At 43.9% G+C, this 18630-nt stretch overlaps 1 protein-coding gene across 1 annotated transcript in view; it reads right to left on the bottom strand.

The window, feature by feature from the left end:
* Positions 1 to 2054: 2054 nt before the first annotated feature.
* slc9a1a (solute carrier family 9 member A1a) overlaps positions 2055 to 18630 on the bottom strand; it is a 30933-nt gene continuing 14357 nt past the window's right edge. Inside the window, exons 2-12 of the mRNA XM_066717525.1 lie at positions 15584 to 16044; positions 12804 to 13054; positions 11910 to 12127; positions 11617 to 11816; positions 8756 to 8845; positions 8393 to 8463; positions 6537 to 6710; positions 5618 to 5732; positions 4843 to 4941; positions 4404 to 4476; positions 2055 to 4230 (exon numbers count right to left, since the gene is read on the bottom strand). Coding sequence (XP_066573622.1) covers positions 3962 to 4230; positions 4404 to 4476; positions 4843 to 4941; positions 5618 to 5732; positions 6537 to 6710; positions 8393 to 8463; positions 8756 to 8845; positions 11617 to 11816; positions 11910 to 12127; positions 12804 to 13054; positions 15584 to 16044 — 2021 coding nt within the window. The 3' untranslated portion in view covers positions 2055 to 3961. The remainder of the gene's footprint in view (positions 4231 to 4403; positions 4477 to 4842; positions 4942 to 5617; positions 5733 to 6536; positions 6711 to 8392; positions 8464 to 8755; positions 8846 to 11616; positions 11817 to 11909; positions 12128 to 12803; positions 13055 to 15583; positions 16045 to 18630) is intronic.

Below are 18630 nucleotides of genomic sequence, written 5' to 3'. Positions count from 1 at the left end.
ATGATGTAAAGCAACAAGTTTCAGTTGTCATTTATTTTCAACATTAAAGCACAGAAAACCTGCAACACGACTCCAGCCTCACACAGAGGTCGCGGTGGAAAACAAACTTTAAAGCAGAGAAGCGCTCCCTGCACCCGGCCCGCCTGGACTGGGTTTGTAGGCCACGTATTTTTCACAGGGGAGAGAGTTAAAGGAGCTACGAAGGACAAGGGAAACTTTAAGACCACGGAACCCCCCAAAAAATAAGAACGACTGGAAATACATTTCTTTTCAGAGTGAAGAATGTGTGTGACCTTTTATTTTGAGCAGAACAATCTGGATGTTATCCGTTTGCGGAGCCCTGGCTATTCATGAGAGCAGATTAGAAACCGCCCGAGGAGCGAAACTGGTGGCAATTGTAATTTTCCACTTCTGTTATGCTTTGTTATATTGCATAGCACCGGAGTGATTCCTAAAACCATGTAGCCTATTGAGAGTAATTATTTTGTCCCTAACTCTCTGAATGGATGAAGATATAAACTGCCTGCAGGAAGAAAAACAGTCGTCTTCTTCCTCAAGGCATAAAGCATACCTCAAATATGTTACTGAATGATTGAATGTGAGCATTTCCTCACTAATTTAGGATTGTTTGCCACCCATCTCTGCCCAGAAGAGTTCAGCACCAGGATAGTTCTGGAGAAGCTAAATCCACTCAACTGGGCATTAGAGTGCTATGCAACACTTTTCTTTTTCTTTTTAATCAAGATCTGGCAAGAAAAATGTTTTGTCTTAGGCTCATGCTATCACTGTATCTGCTCACACCCAAATCTCTTCCAAGTCTCTAAATAAAATGCCTGGAGATGACCTTAAAAGCAATTACTCTCTTCTTCATTGACATTGCAGACAACAGGAGAAAAAAAAAAAAAAAAGGCACAGTTCTGGATTCCACCTCTCCGGAGTCACGACTGAGATACAGGAGCCGGGATGAAGCAGAAAATACATTTCTGATGACTGACAATCGGTACTGCGGCTGCTTCAAGTTATATTCATCATCGGGTTTCTGTGCCTGTCTGCCGTCCCCAGGAGTTACCGGAGAACAAAATCAAACAAACTCAGAAATAAAGTTAGAAATCCTCCCCACAGAATACAATCAAATAAATAAAACCTTAAAGTCTGAAACTTGGCATTCCTGTGCACACAACTCCACGTGTAAAGACAGGGCACAATTAAGCAGAAGTAGTATTTAAGTAAAAGAAAGACAATCTCACACTTGACTTTCACACTGAACGGATCGTGAACGGCCTGGTACACAATCAACTGGCTTGTTGCCTGTAATGCACGACAGGAGAGCGGGTCGCTGGCTATCACAGGCTTCACAGCAGCTCCGACTGGGCCAGGGAGCACCGCTCGCCTCGAAACACAACCGGCACAGCGATGCACGCCAACCCAACTGTGATCAAACGCAGCAGATCAAACGCATCCTCGCAGACTGTAGCTCCTGTGAACACCGCGGCGCTCGGCAGCCTGGAGTTTTACTTCTGTTTTGAATTTAAATAAATGATGCAAGTAGATCTGACCAAGAGGCATTTCTTTACAGCTTTTTCTTGCACGACAATAAATAGACAATCCAGTAAGATTTCAGAAATATTTTAAAGTGGATATTTTACACCAGTTATGGTTTTTAAAATCTAAATAAAATAGTTCATATTAACATATTCTACAGCAGTATTCAAAAGATGTGTGTATATATGTAATTTTTCAAAAGATGTATACACAATGCATGTACTTTATATATACGTCTATGCACAGAAACAGTTATATCTTACATTGTTTTAAATAACATGTTGCATAGTGTATCTTTCTGGAGTCTAGTTTGCAATGGATTTATCTGGTTATCACTGTAAGGGGATTCATTTAAACCTGAACACACTTTTAAATCTTGCTCTTGGGAGGGGATCATTTCTTAAGTCTCGAGGATGTGCCAGCAAGTATTGTGACCCATATTAATGCAAAGAGTGGTTTTCCAAAATATACATCTCATTGGTTGCAAATTAAAATGCTGGCACAGCGATGGATTGAAAATTTAAAAATATATTGCTTTAATTGCACATGAAAGAAACAAAACATTACAATTAGAAAACATGGTTTACTGCATGTAGGTAGACAGTGCCAGGGGCAGATTAGTACTCTCTTAAGAAATCCCCAAATCTTTTTTGGAGCTTAAAATTGCATCATCACAGATTTTAAGGACTTGTCTGATCTAACAATGTCAGGTTCGGGAAAACAAAAGACAAAAACTAGGTAAAGCTGAGAAGAACATTCAGATTAAATTCATATCAAATTAAAAACAAAGCTGATTTTGTGTTTGTATTAAGTTCCCTGAACAATCACGGATGTAAAAATCATAAATAATACAGAGATGTATCCACATTCCCCTTGTCAATCTCTTCAGCATCCATGTCGCTGACCAGTTAAGAAACGTTGCTGACGATCGGATCATAACTTGATGCAAAAAGAAAACAGGCTGTAATAACGCAATTTTCACTCCGCTCTTTGGCTTCCCTCTTGCAATTCATAGTTTAAGTTCCTAGTTAACAAATTAACAAATGTCTAACCAACTGGCCCACGTCTTACTGGTGCTAAGCGAAGCTTGGCCAAGATGTTTGTCGTTTTTCTGTTTTGGAACAAGGCTGTAAAAAAATAAACTATCATTGCAAATATCAAGAATGATACCTAAAGCGAAGACCGACATTTATTTATTTGTATTCAAAAAAGCCTACATTCTGCGGAACTGTTAACATCCTCTGTGTTCCAGATCTCCAGATCATTCCACAGACCACAGCTGGCAACATTTTGAAGTAACTTCGTCTTATCTCTGTGAAATACCTTAGTTTTCGGTCCAAAATTTATCTATCAATGACACATTCGCTGAGAGAAGGACACCGGAAATCGGGAAAATCACAAATATCTCGATTACAAAGGTCTGAAAACAAACTCCTCTTTGGTTACAATGTAAAAAAAAAAAACACAAAAGAACTGAATCAAGTTTTGTGACCGATACCAACATTGAAGCATCCCCACCACAGACTAACAGGAAACCTTTCAAACCATGTCGCTCTAGTGCAATTTCTCATCCGCTGAAAAAATAAACCTATACATTTCATATTGCCTCTCGTTACACGTCCGCTTTCCGAATTTTAAAATCACTTTTGGAAAATCAAATAACTTTATTTGCTCAATATTTAAGAATCGTCGACCCTCCAAGAGCTATTGTACGTCATCCTCTTATAAGACACATTTATCCATCACTGAAGCAGAAACCTTAAAAACGGAGCGCCAGGCCTCCGGTGCCGGGTAGATCGAGCACGCTCAGATCCCTCTACTCCACGCTATCGATCCGTTTCCCAAGAAGAGTATTAGTATTGCTACAGAAAACAGAAACAGGGTAGAAAAGCCGCGGTCGGCGAGTAAGACGGATATTTACAGTGTGTTCCCCTTTATGCCTCGAACGCGGATCAGACTAGCTTAAAACAAACCGAGAGCAGTTCCTGGAGGGGAGGTTACACTATCATGGCTTTTGTACTGCGTCTTAAAACTGCCAGTGGTGAACACAAACGCCACAAGACGAGGAGTCGGCACGAGAGGAAAGGCTTCCCTCTGTATAAATATGATTCCGATACGATTAAAAAGACACACAAAGAAACCCAACGGACATAAAACCCCACGTCCGGAGTCGAGATGACTAGAACAGTACTCAGCTTTGGTTATGCATAGTTCCGTCCCCGTCTTCCAGGAGAACCGACAGCTGGAAAAGGACTGCTTTTTAACTTTAAACTTAAAAGACAAAAAAAAAATATATATTCCCAACGAATTAATGGCTATTCCTCTCTCTTTATAATCAGTGTTGTTTATTTCTTTTTTTTTTTTTGGTTCGCTCTTTAGTGTTGGCATCACCCCCAGGTTCAAGCCGGGGTGACGGGGGTCAGGGAAGGAACGGCTCGTCCTCCTCCTCATCGGTGTGAGGCCCGGGGTCACTCAGACAGCGGACGAGCCGCTGGTCTTTCCCGCCCTCCCGCTCCTCCGCGTCCTCCTTAGCCGCGGCCTTGATGACGATGCCCTGGTCGTCCTCCTCGGCCCGCTTGCTCAGCTCGTTCTCCAGGTTCAGCGACTCCGGGGACTGGGGCGAGGCCAGGTCCACTTTGATGGCTGGGATTTCCTGAGTGTTAGGCTTGGAGCTGTAGGCCTGGGGGTCTGAAGGGGGAAGGAAAGTCATTTCTGACGTCGTGAGAAGCTTTATTGCCCTTTATGCATCCGTGCCAAATTACTAGTGCACATCATTTACTGTTGTCATTTGGCACTATTATCTGTATTTATTCATTTACTTTCACGTGAAAGGCGCTATATGAAGGCACTTGAACCCTTACCCGAGGCCAGCCGGGCTCTGATCATGGTTGGTGAATCAGGGTGGTTAGCTGGTACAGTTAGATAGTTATTCATCTGGAAGAGAGAAGAACAGAATTCCAACATCTTCAAAACAGTTTAAAAGGTTAATATCTTGTCAATATAAGAGGATGCTGCAATCCCTGTATACAATATACATTAAAGTACTGTGGCTGACAGCAGATCTGTAGCTTCTGTGAAATTAATTGATCATAAAATCCCTATCAGGAACCAAGCTTCGAAATCAGGGTGGATCAAATCACACAATTACACAGTGAGTAGAGTTATATAACACACGCTCCCGAGGCTAAAGATCCATACTCTTATTTTGCCCCCCCACACACTACTTCTCCCACTTAAAAAAAACATCAGTTTTAAATCGCCCCCTCTCGGAGCAGGAAACACGCTGCCCCGACTCCTTACCTTTCTCTCGAGTATGGCTTTCTGTTTCTTTATCAAGAGTTCGTTCAAGCCATCCTCGTACGGGTCGGCCACCAGCGTGTGTCTGTTGTACGACCGCAGCTGGGATGGGAAAAGCAAAGCAGGTTTTATTCCGGCAGTCACATCTCGGCAAGCATGCTATTATTTTACTACATAATGGCACCGCGTCCGTAACTGGCAACACGCGGCAGCCTCCCGGGCAACTGAAACCCAGAACGGTGCTGCAAAATAAATGATTCCTCCCACACACTGCTTCTGGAGGGATTGTCTTTAATTAAGGCACGGTTTCTTTTCAGAGAGACAAAGACATGGAACAAATAAATAGCTCATGGAAATTCAAATGTAATCGTTTTTCAAACAGATCCCTAGTTCTCAAAGGGCATGCGACTGATTGTAATAACTGCAATACGCTGTGGTTGTGAAAGGAGAATAGTAAATTAAAAACAGTACATAAGGCACACTTCTGAGGCGGTTGTGTTAGTGATCTGTTATCAAGTCTGACTAACGATGTAATAGAAGTCACAGCATGGTGTTTGCTGGTCTTTCCGTCTCTACTAATGGAGAAAACTAAGTGGCGCTACTTCCTTTGCTAAAAATATTAGATTTGGGGAAAGAAAAGAAAAAACACAAAATACCCTTCCAATGTCATGCGTCATTAGCCAGGGTCCCGTCTCTGTAACACACATGACCCCCTGACAAAAACAACAGTGACTGAGAACAAACGGACAAGCAGAAGAGAGCGAGGGCGACGTCTTACCCTCTGCCTGGTCTTCTGGAGGTTCGTCCGCAGAATGTTCCGGATCTCCTCCTCGCGGCCTTTCGAGATCTGGGGCAGAGCTCTGTCGGGATTCTTCTGTTTGGGATGGATGTTTCTAGACGCACACACACATACAAACGAGCACTGGGTTACTTAAGAGGACTTTGTCCCTTTTAAGTTTTTCTTTTTTCCAACCCGAAATCTTTCCTTTCAAAAGACGGAGCAAAGGTCCAACGGACAAAAATAAATAAATAAAAAGCCAAACTTCTGGGTATCAAATCTCACAGCCACTTCACTTATCGTTCGGAGTCAAAACTACGTGAGGGGGAATATAAACATCGTGTCCAGCACTTCCTGTTAAACATCAACAGATGATTCTGGCCGCGGACCAGCTCTGATTACAACCAGGGCAGTGGGAAGGATTTTGAACTTTAATTGCAGCTCGGCTCAGTAACCGCTGGGGAAAATACAGTGCCTGTGTTCAGTCACGACAATATCGAATTACCAAAGAGTTCAAAATCTAAATGACCAGATGCATTCTAGGGTTTGGTTTCCTTTTTGTTCAGTTCATGACAAAAAAAACTCATCTCAAATCACTTAAATGCTTTTATCAGTCTGGTTTAATCCTGTATTTTAATGTCAAATGAGTCCGGGCTCTTTGCTCAAGCAGGGTAAAGGTGTTGCGTGACAGAGAAAAACCCAGCTGACAAGTTCCAAATTCCTAACAAGTTTCCCCAGCGACATAGTGGCTGGTTGTTAATGTTTAAAAGGAATTGGGAACATAAAATCCTTGAAACTTTCACCCTTAGCTGCCAGGTGGAACAAAACCCTTTGAGAAGCACAACAACCCATTGAAAGCACTCTGTTTCCCCCGTGCAGTTCCCTGGGTTAACGAGAAGGTCAGGACGGAGTTCCTTACTGCATGGAGACAGTGGACACTGTCGAGGGGATTTTGGAGATGCCTCCGCTCTCCACCAGCTCGATGGCCTGCTTCATCTCCATCTTGTGGTAGAAGGCAATCAGCTGCGGCTCTTTGGACCGTTCTCCTTTGATCAGGCACTTCTTGATGTACTTCTTATTGAAGCGGTTTAGCCTTTGAAAGGTGAAAGACAAGAGGCATGCAAATGTCAACAGACTGGCATCTGACTCATCCTTGAAGAGGTCTAGTAAGACTTATGGCATTCCTGTTGGTGGCTAAAGTCGCTGCCAAGCATTCGAGAGAGGAGAGCATCCTCAAAGCAAATTACGGCGTCTTTATTAGTTGGATTAAATCCCAGGATCTCAAAGGCTCACCGGAGAGGCGGTGCATGGAAATTAAGCAAGACCTTTATTACATCTGCTGCCTCCCTCACCGCATCCCCACCTCCATGACTTCAGGAGACTGTCATATCGTTCTCTAGTGTGTCGAGGCAAACTCCTTAATTAACACCACTCTGCTAATGCCCTCGCATCTCACGTGGGTTTTATGACTCACAAACGAATGCTGATCACGGAGGAGGCAAAACTAGAGCACGCCGATCTGAGAAGGTGTCATAGTCTTGGCACCAACCAGGTTTGAGAATTATTAGCATACGATAAACCCCTTTCTTGGCTGCGGTCTGCGGCGCTGAAATACCCCCGAGCGCATTACGATTGCTAATTTTCCAGCACGTTCAAGCGTTTCTGTCAGGGATGAATCAAGACAAAAGCCATCCTGTGACTCATACTTGGAGGTCATGTTTTTTGGTTTAATCAAAAAAGCTGTTATCACTCCAATGCACAAATACTAACAAGACAAATGCCCCCTACCGCCTCCAAACACTCCTCCCCTGGCTCTCAGTCTGTCTCTCGCTTTCTATGCCCGTCATGCTGGAGAATAACCACTGGGGGATCCATTATTGGAAAAATGTACTAACGTGGCCAGTACCAATACACTCACTGTAACTATCGCAGAGAGTGGCATGTTCCTCGTCACCACGCTGGGCACAGTAAAACTGGGTGGGATCTCGGCACTCGGGCTGCGACTGCCATCATTGCGGATCTGAATTCTGACTCTCAAAGACTCCCCGTGTTTTCCTGGCAGCGGCTCCCATCGTGCTCCTAATAACCTATGCTAACCGATCCCCAAATTAAACCATTTTCCTCATCGTGGTCCCTGAAATAGCCTGAGGTCAGTGCATTAAGAAATGGAGCGCTCAGAACTTGCATGGCTGTCCTCTCAAAGCGATTATTTTCTATCCTGAATAGAATACCGATAAATAATGTACAAATGGACACATTGTATTAAAAACATTCCGTCTCAACGTTCCGATAGGGGCCATTTATTCCAAAAGCAGTCGACAGTATTCCTGAATAAGGTTCTGGAATCCAGCGTGTTCCACAGGAAGAGTTGGTTTTATATTCTGTAGGAGCTGAAACCAGTTTGAGTGATCAAGGAAATCTCTTCAATCAAAAGGTCCTGTTTGCCTGTAAAATACAACACAGGAACTAGGAGGAACACAAAGCCAGGACATTACAAAATCTGAATATGAAAAGAAAAGGGCTAGAATGCGACTTTCATGGCTTGGGAGACCTATTTTAAAGGTGTCAAACTGGTTTAAGTTGTACAGAGAAACCCTCCCTGTTTGTGTCAGGAGTTTGCAGCACAGTCATCATGTGCTTGTGCAAATACACAGAACAGAGAACCTTTTTAACCTTCCCACCAAAAAAAAAAAAAAACCAGAAAACCAGCTCTCTTCCCTGGGGACACGTACTCTGAAATGTGAAGAGATTTGGGAGTGGCGTTCACAAACTTACTTATCTTTCCAATGGTGGTGGCCGTAGTGCCCACATATATCCTCTATTCCAGTCAAGAGGTGGTCCAGGAACTAGTTAGCATGAGAAATGGGGGGCGGGGGGGCAGTGTTGAAGACAAGCAAACAAAAAAAAACAAAAACAGGTTAGAATAGAGAACTGCTTATCTTATCGCATCTTCTCAAACAGAGCCACCGCTGAAAACCAGTTCTCCCGGTCGGGTTTACTACCAAGTCAAACCCACCCCCTGTGTCCCATCATCGATCCGTTTAAAAATCTGTGTCCCGCCAAACGTGTAAACTGACAACTCTGACATGAGAAGCACATGCTCTGGTATGAAGTACGGAGAACAGATGAGGGGGTTACCTGCGTGTGGATTTCCTCGTTGATGGATCGCTTCGTCTCCTGTTTCTTCTTCACCGCCAGGAGGTCTACGAGAGGCCGGATGGTCATACCCTAAAACGGACAAAGCAGACTTTCTCCAGTGGATGCCCTCGTAATTCGCACAAACTGGTGTGTTTAAAGTTTCCTCACAGGGTGACTGGCTTCACATTAGTGAGGGCGTGCCGAGAAAAGCTTACAGAGCCAGGCATCACAACAACGGCTGTATCTGCAGGGTCTCACTCATGCGTTTCGTTTCCCAATTGATCTTTTAGCAGTCTGAGCCTGAACAGCTTTTTAAACCTGCAAGATTGCCTCGGCTCCCCTGAAAGAATGTCTGATCACAATAAATACAGCGTGTGTGTGTGTGTGTGCGTGTGTGGGGGGGACTTTAGTCAATAATTTGTGGAATAGACTAATTTGTATTATCTTGTCCTTTGGTTTTCCCTTTCATTCATTCATTTTTAGCATTCCCCTCCCCAAACTGTCACTACTCAAAGAGAAAACAGTATTTTTGTTTGCGTTTTTGCTCAAATAATTAGGAGCTGTTGAATAAAGATACAAAGACAAAAATACCATCAAGAACTAAACACATGTAAGAAAGATAACTGAATTCTACTATGATTATTATAATTTTTCAACATTTATTATAAAGCACTTGACTACAATAACAGCCGCAATACAATTTCCTGAGTTGCCTTTGAAATTATTTTCTTCTACTGATCTGTCTGCTCTAGAAAATGGTATTCAAACCATAACAGGGACGCTAGATTTCAATTATAGAAAGAGTGATAAGAAATTGGGGTGATCAAGTCTAGCTTGCTTTGAAGCAGTTCTGCCAGAATATGAAAAATCAGACTCGCCCACTCCCTGTCGGTCTGACTGCCAGCTTGCCTCATCATTTGACACATCATTAACTATTTCAGTCACTGTGCCTCTCTCTTTAATCCCATGGCTGTCAGGTGTTGTAGTATTCGCTGTCTTGGCATCTCACCGAGCTCCGCCGAATATGCGGCAAAGCTTACTCTTACATTCTCTGAAGAAACAGGAGTCACTTTGCACAAAGAGTTGTAGAGGCAAGGAACAAGCTGTCAAACTTTCCAACTAACAGGGCGTAGTGGACAGAGACGATGAGTTACTCACTCCTCACTAGGGAAATCAATGAATTACAGTACGCTCAACTTTCCTCGCTGGCTCTGTACGACTTATTGCACAGGAATAAAGGACGCAGTGTGTGTGTTTTTGTATGTGCGAGAGAGAAAACAGCAGGGAATATGAGATCAAGTGCCTTGTCAAGGTCGTGGGACAAAATCGATGGTATTTGTCTGGCCAGGCTAGTAGCACATTGCCTTTCAAGACAGAGTTGAGGCAAAAACATCTGCTATGAATCTCTTCACCACCTTAAATCATTCAAAGCTCATCCCTTATTCATGACATGCACTGCAAAACCAACCAGCTCTAAAGCACCAAGGTTCATTCCTCTACCCAGGGAGACCAGATCTTCCAAATCAGGCCGTTTCTCAATTCTCAATTTAACATCCTTGTCGGTTATAAGATTAACTGATCGTGAATTGAAAAGCTGCACTGACAGGCTATTACTTTTACTTCCGTCACATCACATGCAAGTTATTGAAATGAACAATATGTACCTGTAGGGTCATATGAATGCTTAAAAAGTAAACTAACTAATAGTGTACATTACGTAGAAAGAATGCAAGAACGTAAACCATTTTAAAATGAAAATCTAGGCTTGAATTGGGTTACAGTTCAAAGCGAGTTCACTTCATTCAAAATCAGTTTAGTACTGTAACAAAAACAGCTGCAGGTCAGGAAACAGAGCGAAGTAAGAAACAGGAACTGCAATAAAAATAGGTGCATTTGTTTCCATCGGTGTAACACAAACCGGACCAGTTTAAGGGAACGTCTGTGTGCGTAATATCGCTGCACAACACCTGTCCCAAATGTACGGTCTGACATCAGGGCGGTGGTGTCTGAAACCGGAGTCTCAGCACAGCTCAACACAGCTACAGGGGGAGGCCGAGTGGACTTAGCCTCCGTTCAGACCCTAAACGAGATTATCAGATCAGCAATCGCAGCAAGCCAGTTAGCGATGACAGAGTATCGTTTTCCCCATAAGGAGATTACAGCCAGCTTCTCTAATTCTCTAACGTATTTAGCAGATGATCCCCCGGACCGCTCTGCGTATGATGGCCAGGGCTGCCTTTTGCATCGACGGGCTTTCGCTCCGAGCTTCATAATGCGCACAGTCCTGCTACATTCAGATGAGCAGTCAGAGGGGGGTTCGCAATGGCTCGGATGTCTTGAAAGTGAATATTTTCACTCTATACATTTACAAAAGACTAGAATACAATACTGCACGCTCTCCCTTTGTATTATTGTCACTTTAGATATCCGTTTCCCATAATGAAGTCACGAATGAAGTCCACATTAGGGAATATCTTATAATTGACCATACAAAGACTTCAGTGGCTTGATTTCCAGCCTGAGGTTTTGAATTGATAACCATGTTAGCAAGTGGATTGATTTGATGCATTCTGACAAGGTGGTTCATATCCGATTCTGCAAATCAAATCAACTCACAACAGGTGTAACAGCTTCCATTATATCATTACTTACTCGTTTCCACAGGGATGAAATACAAAGCCACCTTTCGGTCTATGCATCATAAATAAGCCCAGAATGCCCAAAAGCCAGCTGTTACACTCAACGTTGTGTTCTTGTGCACCATGAACAGAATTTCCCAGCAGTCTTTGCCCCTGTTATGACCTGGAAGAACTTTCCATAGAGAAGACCGCGTGGCGCTCGATGTGGAGACGGGCTCTTACCTGCACAAACACGGTGAAGAAGATGACCGTGATGATGGCGGTCAGGAACATCTCCCTGGGGAACAGGTCCGGGTGCAGCAAGTATCCGAGCGAGAATGCAATGGCTCCTCGCAGGCCACCGTAGGCGATGATAAACTGGTCCTTGGTCGTCAGCTTGACTATCCGGAACTTGTTAATCATGAAGGTCAGCCCCACGACCCCTGCGCAGACAGACACGTCCACCGTTAATGACCTCGAACAGTGTACTGCTGCCCTAGTCAGCACCTTTCAACCCTCGTTCATCCAAGACCTACCCATGACCCTGGCCACCAGACACAGGACGACGGTGGAGATCACGAACACCCAGTTCCAGCGATGCGGCCCAGCCACAGTGGACACGCCCAGGAAGATGAAGATCAGGGTCTCGCTCACGCTGCTCCACATCTTCAGGAAGTACTTGATGGTGGTGTGGGATTTATGGGAAATGTTGGCCTCCACGTAGGGCCGCATGACCACCCCGCAGGATATCAGCCTGAAAACGCCAAGCAAGGGTTAAAGCCGCTTCTCGCCTACAGAGCTCTTTAAGAACTTTTATTATTTGCACAAGATTGGGGAAAGATGGATGGAGGCCACAAATTACTATGCTCTCCCTCTCAAGGCTCTCTGGATGACAGACTGTCTCGTCTCGAAGAGGAAGGTGCTGCATCTGTCTTTTATTTTTAGCCCGATGAAAGGCTACAATCCCAGCAGGAGAAGGGCTTGACGAGTGAAGGATGGCACTGCGCACCTCTTAAAAACAAATCATCCATCCCGGTGTGTGTGACTCACCTTTCCATTTAAGGTGGACCGGTATAACCACTATCTGTGCCTCATATCTCATAACACAGCCTTTAGAAATTACAGGCTCTCGAAGCTAGTCATTTTGGCCAGGCTCCAAGGCCCTAGGTGCAATTATTGTGCATACATTTTCCCTGTCCTGATGTACATCTGGTTTGTCTTTCTCCACTGATTAAACCATGGGATTTGGGTGGATTATAATTGCACCCTGGTATTAAATCACTGCGCATGTGGAACACACCACTTTATGTGATACTACTAGTAAAAGACATACATGGATCACAACCCTCTTCCTTCCCATGAGCTCTAGTTCGCACCCAGGGGAGCGGAAAATGAGACACGACAACATTCCAACATAAAAACCAACTCACGCCATGATGCCAGAGAGGTGGAAGACCTCCGAGGAGAGGTACGCCATGTAGCTGTAGAGGAACACGAAGAGGGGCTCGATGACACGCGTGTGGGAGGTGAAGCGGGAGGTGAAGGCCGCCAGGAAGCCGTACACCGCGCCTACGAACACGCCACCCAGCGCCACCACCAGGAAGCTGATGACGCCCAGGAACACATCGAGGAAGGTCACCGATCCCACGCCGGCATACTCCTCGAACAGGTGGTACAGCACCTGAGGGGAGACATCAGATTCTCAGACCACACACGTGTCAGAGATCGCTCCCGCCCACTCAATCACATCCCCACTCAAGATGGGTGTGAAAAACATGCGCCGACGGGAAGTAAATGGTTAAATGCATTGGTCAGATTGGCCCCCCCACCAAAAAAAACAGCATCAGGAATAGCGACACTGAAAGCAGAAAAAAAAAAAAAAAAAAAAAATGGTCAGGCACAGAAAACAGACCAGGACGATCCTCACTGCAGTGTGTGTTAGCAGCTGTATGTAGTGTGAGGGCACTGTTGTGCTGTGTTGCTCGCTCTGTGCGTTTGTTTTGATTTTATGAGAAGGGGAAGTGGTTTTCTTCGTCATACCCTCAGGGGGTTCCAGTGCAATGTGTGCCAATCCTGCAGCCGAGAGCACGCAGCTTCGTGGTAAAGCCTACTATAATGACCAGGGGCATTGCCTGCAACACCAATCCCCTCCTTCTGTAGCCCTTGTGCAGAATTCAGAAGACAGACTTTTTTTTTGTATTGAATTTAAATGTCTTCTTACTGCAATCCTGTGACCTATGACTCAGCAGATATCCCTACCACACTGTGGCTCATGCCAAATTCTTCTTTTTGCAATGACATACGCCTGTAATTAATGACAGAATGCAATCTGAACACTTCAATGACAGATATTTAAAGATGTCACAGTGTTTTTATATTAGCATTCATATGAACTATTTGTCATGGTGTTGGCCCGGCACACTGAAATTACACAGCTATGCATGGCTCGGTTTAAAATGCTTCTGCATAGCTGGCACACCTGGCTACTGTGGGACTTTGGGGAAACAACGGCTGTGTGAGCCAGGTGGCCTTTTGTTTCTTATTACCTCCCACTACATTCTTAAGGGGAAAGAAGAAACCATTGCTTACCATAATTTAACAAATTACATTCATTAGTGTAGCTCTCTTATTAGCTCATTCGGAGCAACCACACTAATTAACCTTTCTATGTAACCAAATTAAGATTATGGGATTGAGGAATAAACCTCTTGCGGAACATGTTATCAAGACGTCTGCATGCAATCAGCGTGCGATTGTGATTGTTCCTCTACGGATGTTTCATGAAGTTCCTTTAAGCTCTCAGACCAGACAAGATTTAGATCTTCCTTCTCCACGTTCCTGTATTCAGGTTCTGCTTTTTGGATTTCTCTTGGTATTTATTTTAAGCATGCATCTGTGCTTCAGGTATGATTGTCAGTGCTGATGCTAGCGGTCCTTCACCTGCCTTCCCTTCAGGCTCCCAGGCCGGAGGTGCAGTCAGCGAGATGTTTGATAATATATCCTCTTAACCCCAGGCCACCAGCAGAAACACATACAGTGGAGATCAAAAGGAGCAGAACTGACAGAAACAGAAAGAATGGCCTTCTCTGGAGTGGGAGATCTTTTCTCAGTCGTAAAACAGGGGAGAACATTTGTATTTCTTGGCAAACTGAAAGGACATTGAAAGGATACTGAAAAGGACAACCACTGTAGCAGTCATGGCCAATCTTCTAAGAAATAATAAACCCACATGCATCGCAGTATGCATACATCGAATAACAGAAATAACCCGTTTTATTATCTTCATCAAGGTTTTAAACACTGTTTGTTTTGGGTGGTTTGGTCTGTTGTTGAAACAAACACCCTGCTCGTGGTGTCCCGTTGCCCACAAGTTTGTGGTTCAGCCGTCTCTGCTACAGCTGATTAAAGTGACAACACATTTCTTAAGAAAGTGAAACACACACACTTCTTTCCCCCAGTGCATCATCCACTAGACAAGATTAATAAGGGTAGGAGAGAGAGGGGAGTTCTCAGCAGCTCTCTTTTGGGAAAGAGGTCTCTACTGCGAAGGAAAACTCCACAGACAAAAACTGTGAAATGTTGATTTCTCCTTTTTTCGCACACCGACTCATTATGAGAGGAACAGCAAATTGAGTTCTCTTCGCCTCGTCTATCCCCTTAAATGGCACAGTAACGAATTGAATATAGATTTTCGCCCCGAGCTATGATACCAGACTGCCGCTTTCAAAATTAGGCCCACCGGAGTGTAAGTGAGCTTTAATGAATAGCACAACGAAAGCATTAGTTTAAAAAACAGCGGAAAAGGAGTTTACAATTTAATGTAGTCCAGTTGACTAGACATTTACGTTTCTTTGAATGAATCATAAGGAATAGGTACTTGTGTGTGACAGTAGCAGAATACTCTCTCAGTTAGGCGCAGGGTGTAGAATCAAATAAAAACCCACTCGGTGTGACCTGAAATGGATTATCTGCCCCTGTCTGAAGTGCGGGATAAAGGATTGGAAAGTGTAGGGGTATGAAAACCATGAAGGAAGGAGCGAGAGAAACATCACAAAAAATAAATAAACCCTTAAATAAATAAAACTAAAATCTATCAAGGCAAGATATTTCAGTTTAGCACCCTTTCCTGAGCCACCAATTTCAATCTCAGAAACTCACGCCATCAGTTTGCATTACTGTGTGCCAATTAATTGTCTTTCTGTCCACTCACCACAGTGACGGCATCATTGAGCAGGGACTCCCCGAACACCAGGATGTGCAGCAGCTCGTTGATGTGGATCTCCTCAAACACGGCCAGCACCGCCACCGGGTCCACCGCCGAGATGATAGTTCCGAACAGGAGGCAGGCCAGCAGCCCCACATCCTGTAGGCCCGTCCCGCCGATCTGGCACACGGCGTACATCAGGCCGCCCACGAAGAAGGCGTTCCACAGTGTGCCGACCACAGCGAACATCAGGATGGTGCCCACGTTCTCGCTGAAGGAGCGGATGGGCAGGAAGTAGCCGGCGTCCAGGATGATGGGCGGCAGCAGGCACAGGAAGAAGAGCTGCGAGTCCAACACGGGTGGCTTCTCGCCCACCACCTTGATCAGGCCGCCCACCAGCAGCCCCACCACGATCAGCAGGCAGCTCTCGGGCACGATGGAGGACAGGCGGGGGATCAGGTGGAAGCCTGGGGTACAGAAATGTGAGGGTGAGTGTTTAGGTCAACTGAAACGACAGACGAGCGCACAAGGGGGTGTCCCCTCGGCCTCACACCTTCAATCTCTCTAGGGCTGCATGACTGGACACCTCTTACTACACACTTGATTTGAAGCACCTGTTCTCATATAAGCCGCTAGTTCTCTTAACAATGTATTTAAAACTGCACTTTTCTGTACTCACAGTTACCCCCTCTCCCTGTACAAGTATGACACAATGTACTTTTGCACTTCATTTACTCTAATTTGCCTCCTACACTTAATGAGCTCCTGTACATGCGGTTATACTCATTAAAGCACTAGGTACCATGTTGTAGTGGTTACAATCTGTTGCACAGGTGAAAATCAAGCCTGTAACTGGAAAATTCTGGACTAATTGTCGGAACAGAAATTATTTATTGTATTATTGGAATGTATGACTTTAATATTGATAATTTAAGCATACAACACTAGATACAGATTTATTTTTAAATAACATCTAATTTCTGTAGTAAATTAATAATTCTCATGCTCAAAAAGTACCACATTCAAGTACTGACATTGTCATGGTGATTCCCAACATACAATACATATACAATTTGCGAACCTTAGGCAATAGACTTGGGTGGAGCTTTCAGCCACCTGAATGCAAAGTAAAATCAGGAATGCCCCCCAGACTGAGCCATGGAGACTTCATTGTGCACATATTGTTAAGCAATAGGGCCTAGAGCACATACATAGAAACTCAAAAACAAGCTCACAATGAGGGCCAACGCCTACCACCCCCAGTACTTTCATCAGCTTTCTCCTTTAAATAAGCCCCTTTACAGTTAAGGATCAAGTGAAATCTAGATCTCCCTGTTCAGACAAAAACAAGTCAATATTCAGACATCATTGCAGGTAGAGATTTGAAAATGTGAAAGTACCAAATACCAATACATTAAAAAATAAAGCAGTAGAAAAAATCTCTAATGAATTACAGACAGGTTTACTCTGTGTTGATGATGACTGAGTCTGGTATGTCAAAAATGCAATTCTACTGAAAGTCGTCTAGATGGTGCTCTTAGACGATTTCAGCCCACTTTCAGTTTAGCTAATGTGCGCGGCCTGTGGGTTTCGAATCCTGGCCGGAGGAGGTCAAACGCAAGCATGGGGTGACATCTGTATATTTGAAATCTGCTCTTCCAAACGATACGTGTGCCACACAACTCTGGGATTCTGCAGCAAACCCCTCCGGGCAACATTTCTCAGATTCCTATACTTCAGCTGCATGGGTTTCAACACAGTCAGTGTGATCGGTTGTGCAAACAACTCCGATAGCATCTCGCTTTACTCAGACAGAACAAATTAACATGCCGATGAGATGCCGAGTAACTAACAACCAAACTGTGCTACAATCTGCACATAAATAAGAAGTACTGCCAAATCCTATAACATTTATCCATTTTGCAAAGTCAGCCAGTGGAGTATTACTTGTCTTTTCTGTGAGCATCATTGTCAATTTGGAAAAGTTTATCCTGGTAAATAAACCATAGGACTTTTAACATGGTTTTACTATAGTGTTACAGTTGTTTCCACATGCTTTCACTGAGGTTTACTGCACTGAACCATGACAATACTATGATCTACTATAAATGGAAATATAATAAATATAATAAATATTTCTACAGCACGTCTATTACAGTAGACTGTAGTTTATTCAAGTTAGAGTGAACCAACGCACCGTGAAGGCTTGTTAAAACCATAGCAAACCACAGTAAATATATTTTTTAGAACCAGTGCAAATCTATGTTTGTCTGTGCAGCGTGCAAAGATACTATGTTAGGTATACCAGGGTAAGGGTGCATATGGCATAGGCTATTTACTCTTGCTCAAATCTCTTGTTTGATTAAAGATACAGATACCATTAAACTGGTGTGATGATAAATTAGAAATGGCAGAACTAAAAAGAAAAAAAAAACTGTCTGACAGCCATAGGGATACTGAGGGAATATTGTAGAGTTATAAAAGTGTGTTGTAAACTGACTCATTCAGTACACATTCCCCGGCTCAGAATGGTACTTTAACTTTATTAAAAAGATAAAAAATAGAGCAATTATAAGCACAACCAACCACACTGAAGGTTAGTCTCCCTCTAGCAAACAAAAGCGAGCCAATTACTGAAAAGTCACAGAAGTGGTGGGAGTAAATGTCCTTATCCTTTCAACCTTTTCAGAAGCCCCCACAGGTGCTGGAGAGAAACCCACAGCACCCTATGAAGGGAAAGTGCTCTTTGAGTGCCGGGAAACCATATAGAACCAGGTCTGATCAAAGGAAGGTTTGACGTCTGCAATTATAGCCACAGGAAGAATGAAGCAGGTGGATTTTGCGGTGGGTTCATGAGCTGAGCTGCCTGCATATTTCATTTGCTATAAGATACTTTGGAGATTTTACATCTAAACTAATTCACAATCCCGTCTGCTTGGAAATGGTATCTCCCACAGAGTTGTGTGTTGCTGGTGCAATGACAGCACAGAGATAACGGCATTAAAAAAAAGGAAAAGAAAGAAAAACAAGCCGAGTAAAACAGCTGTGGTTTG

Source organism: Amia ocellicauda, chromosome 11 (assembly GCF_036373705.1).
Source record: "Amia ocellicauda isolate fAmiCal2 chromosome 11, fAmiCal2.hap1, whole genome shotgun sequence".
In the NCBI taxonomy this organism is placed as follows: domain Eukaryota; kingdom Metazoa; phylum Chordata; class Actinopteri; order Amiiformes; family Amiidae; genus Amia; species Amia ocellicauda.
This window is presented reverse-complemented; position numbering and strand designations above follow the sequence as displayed.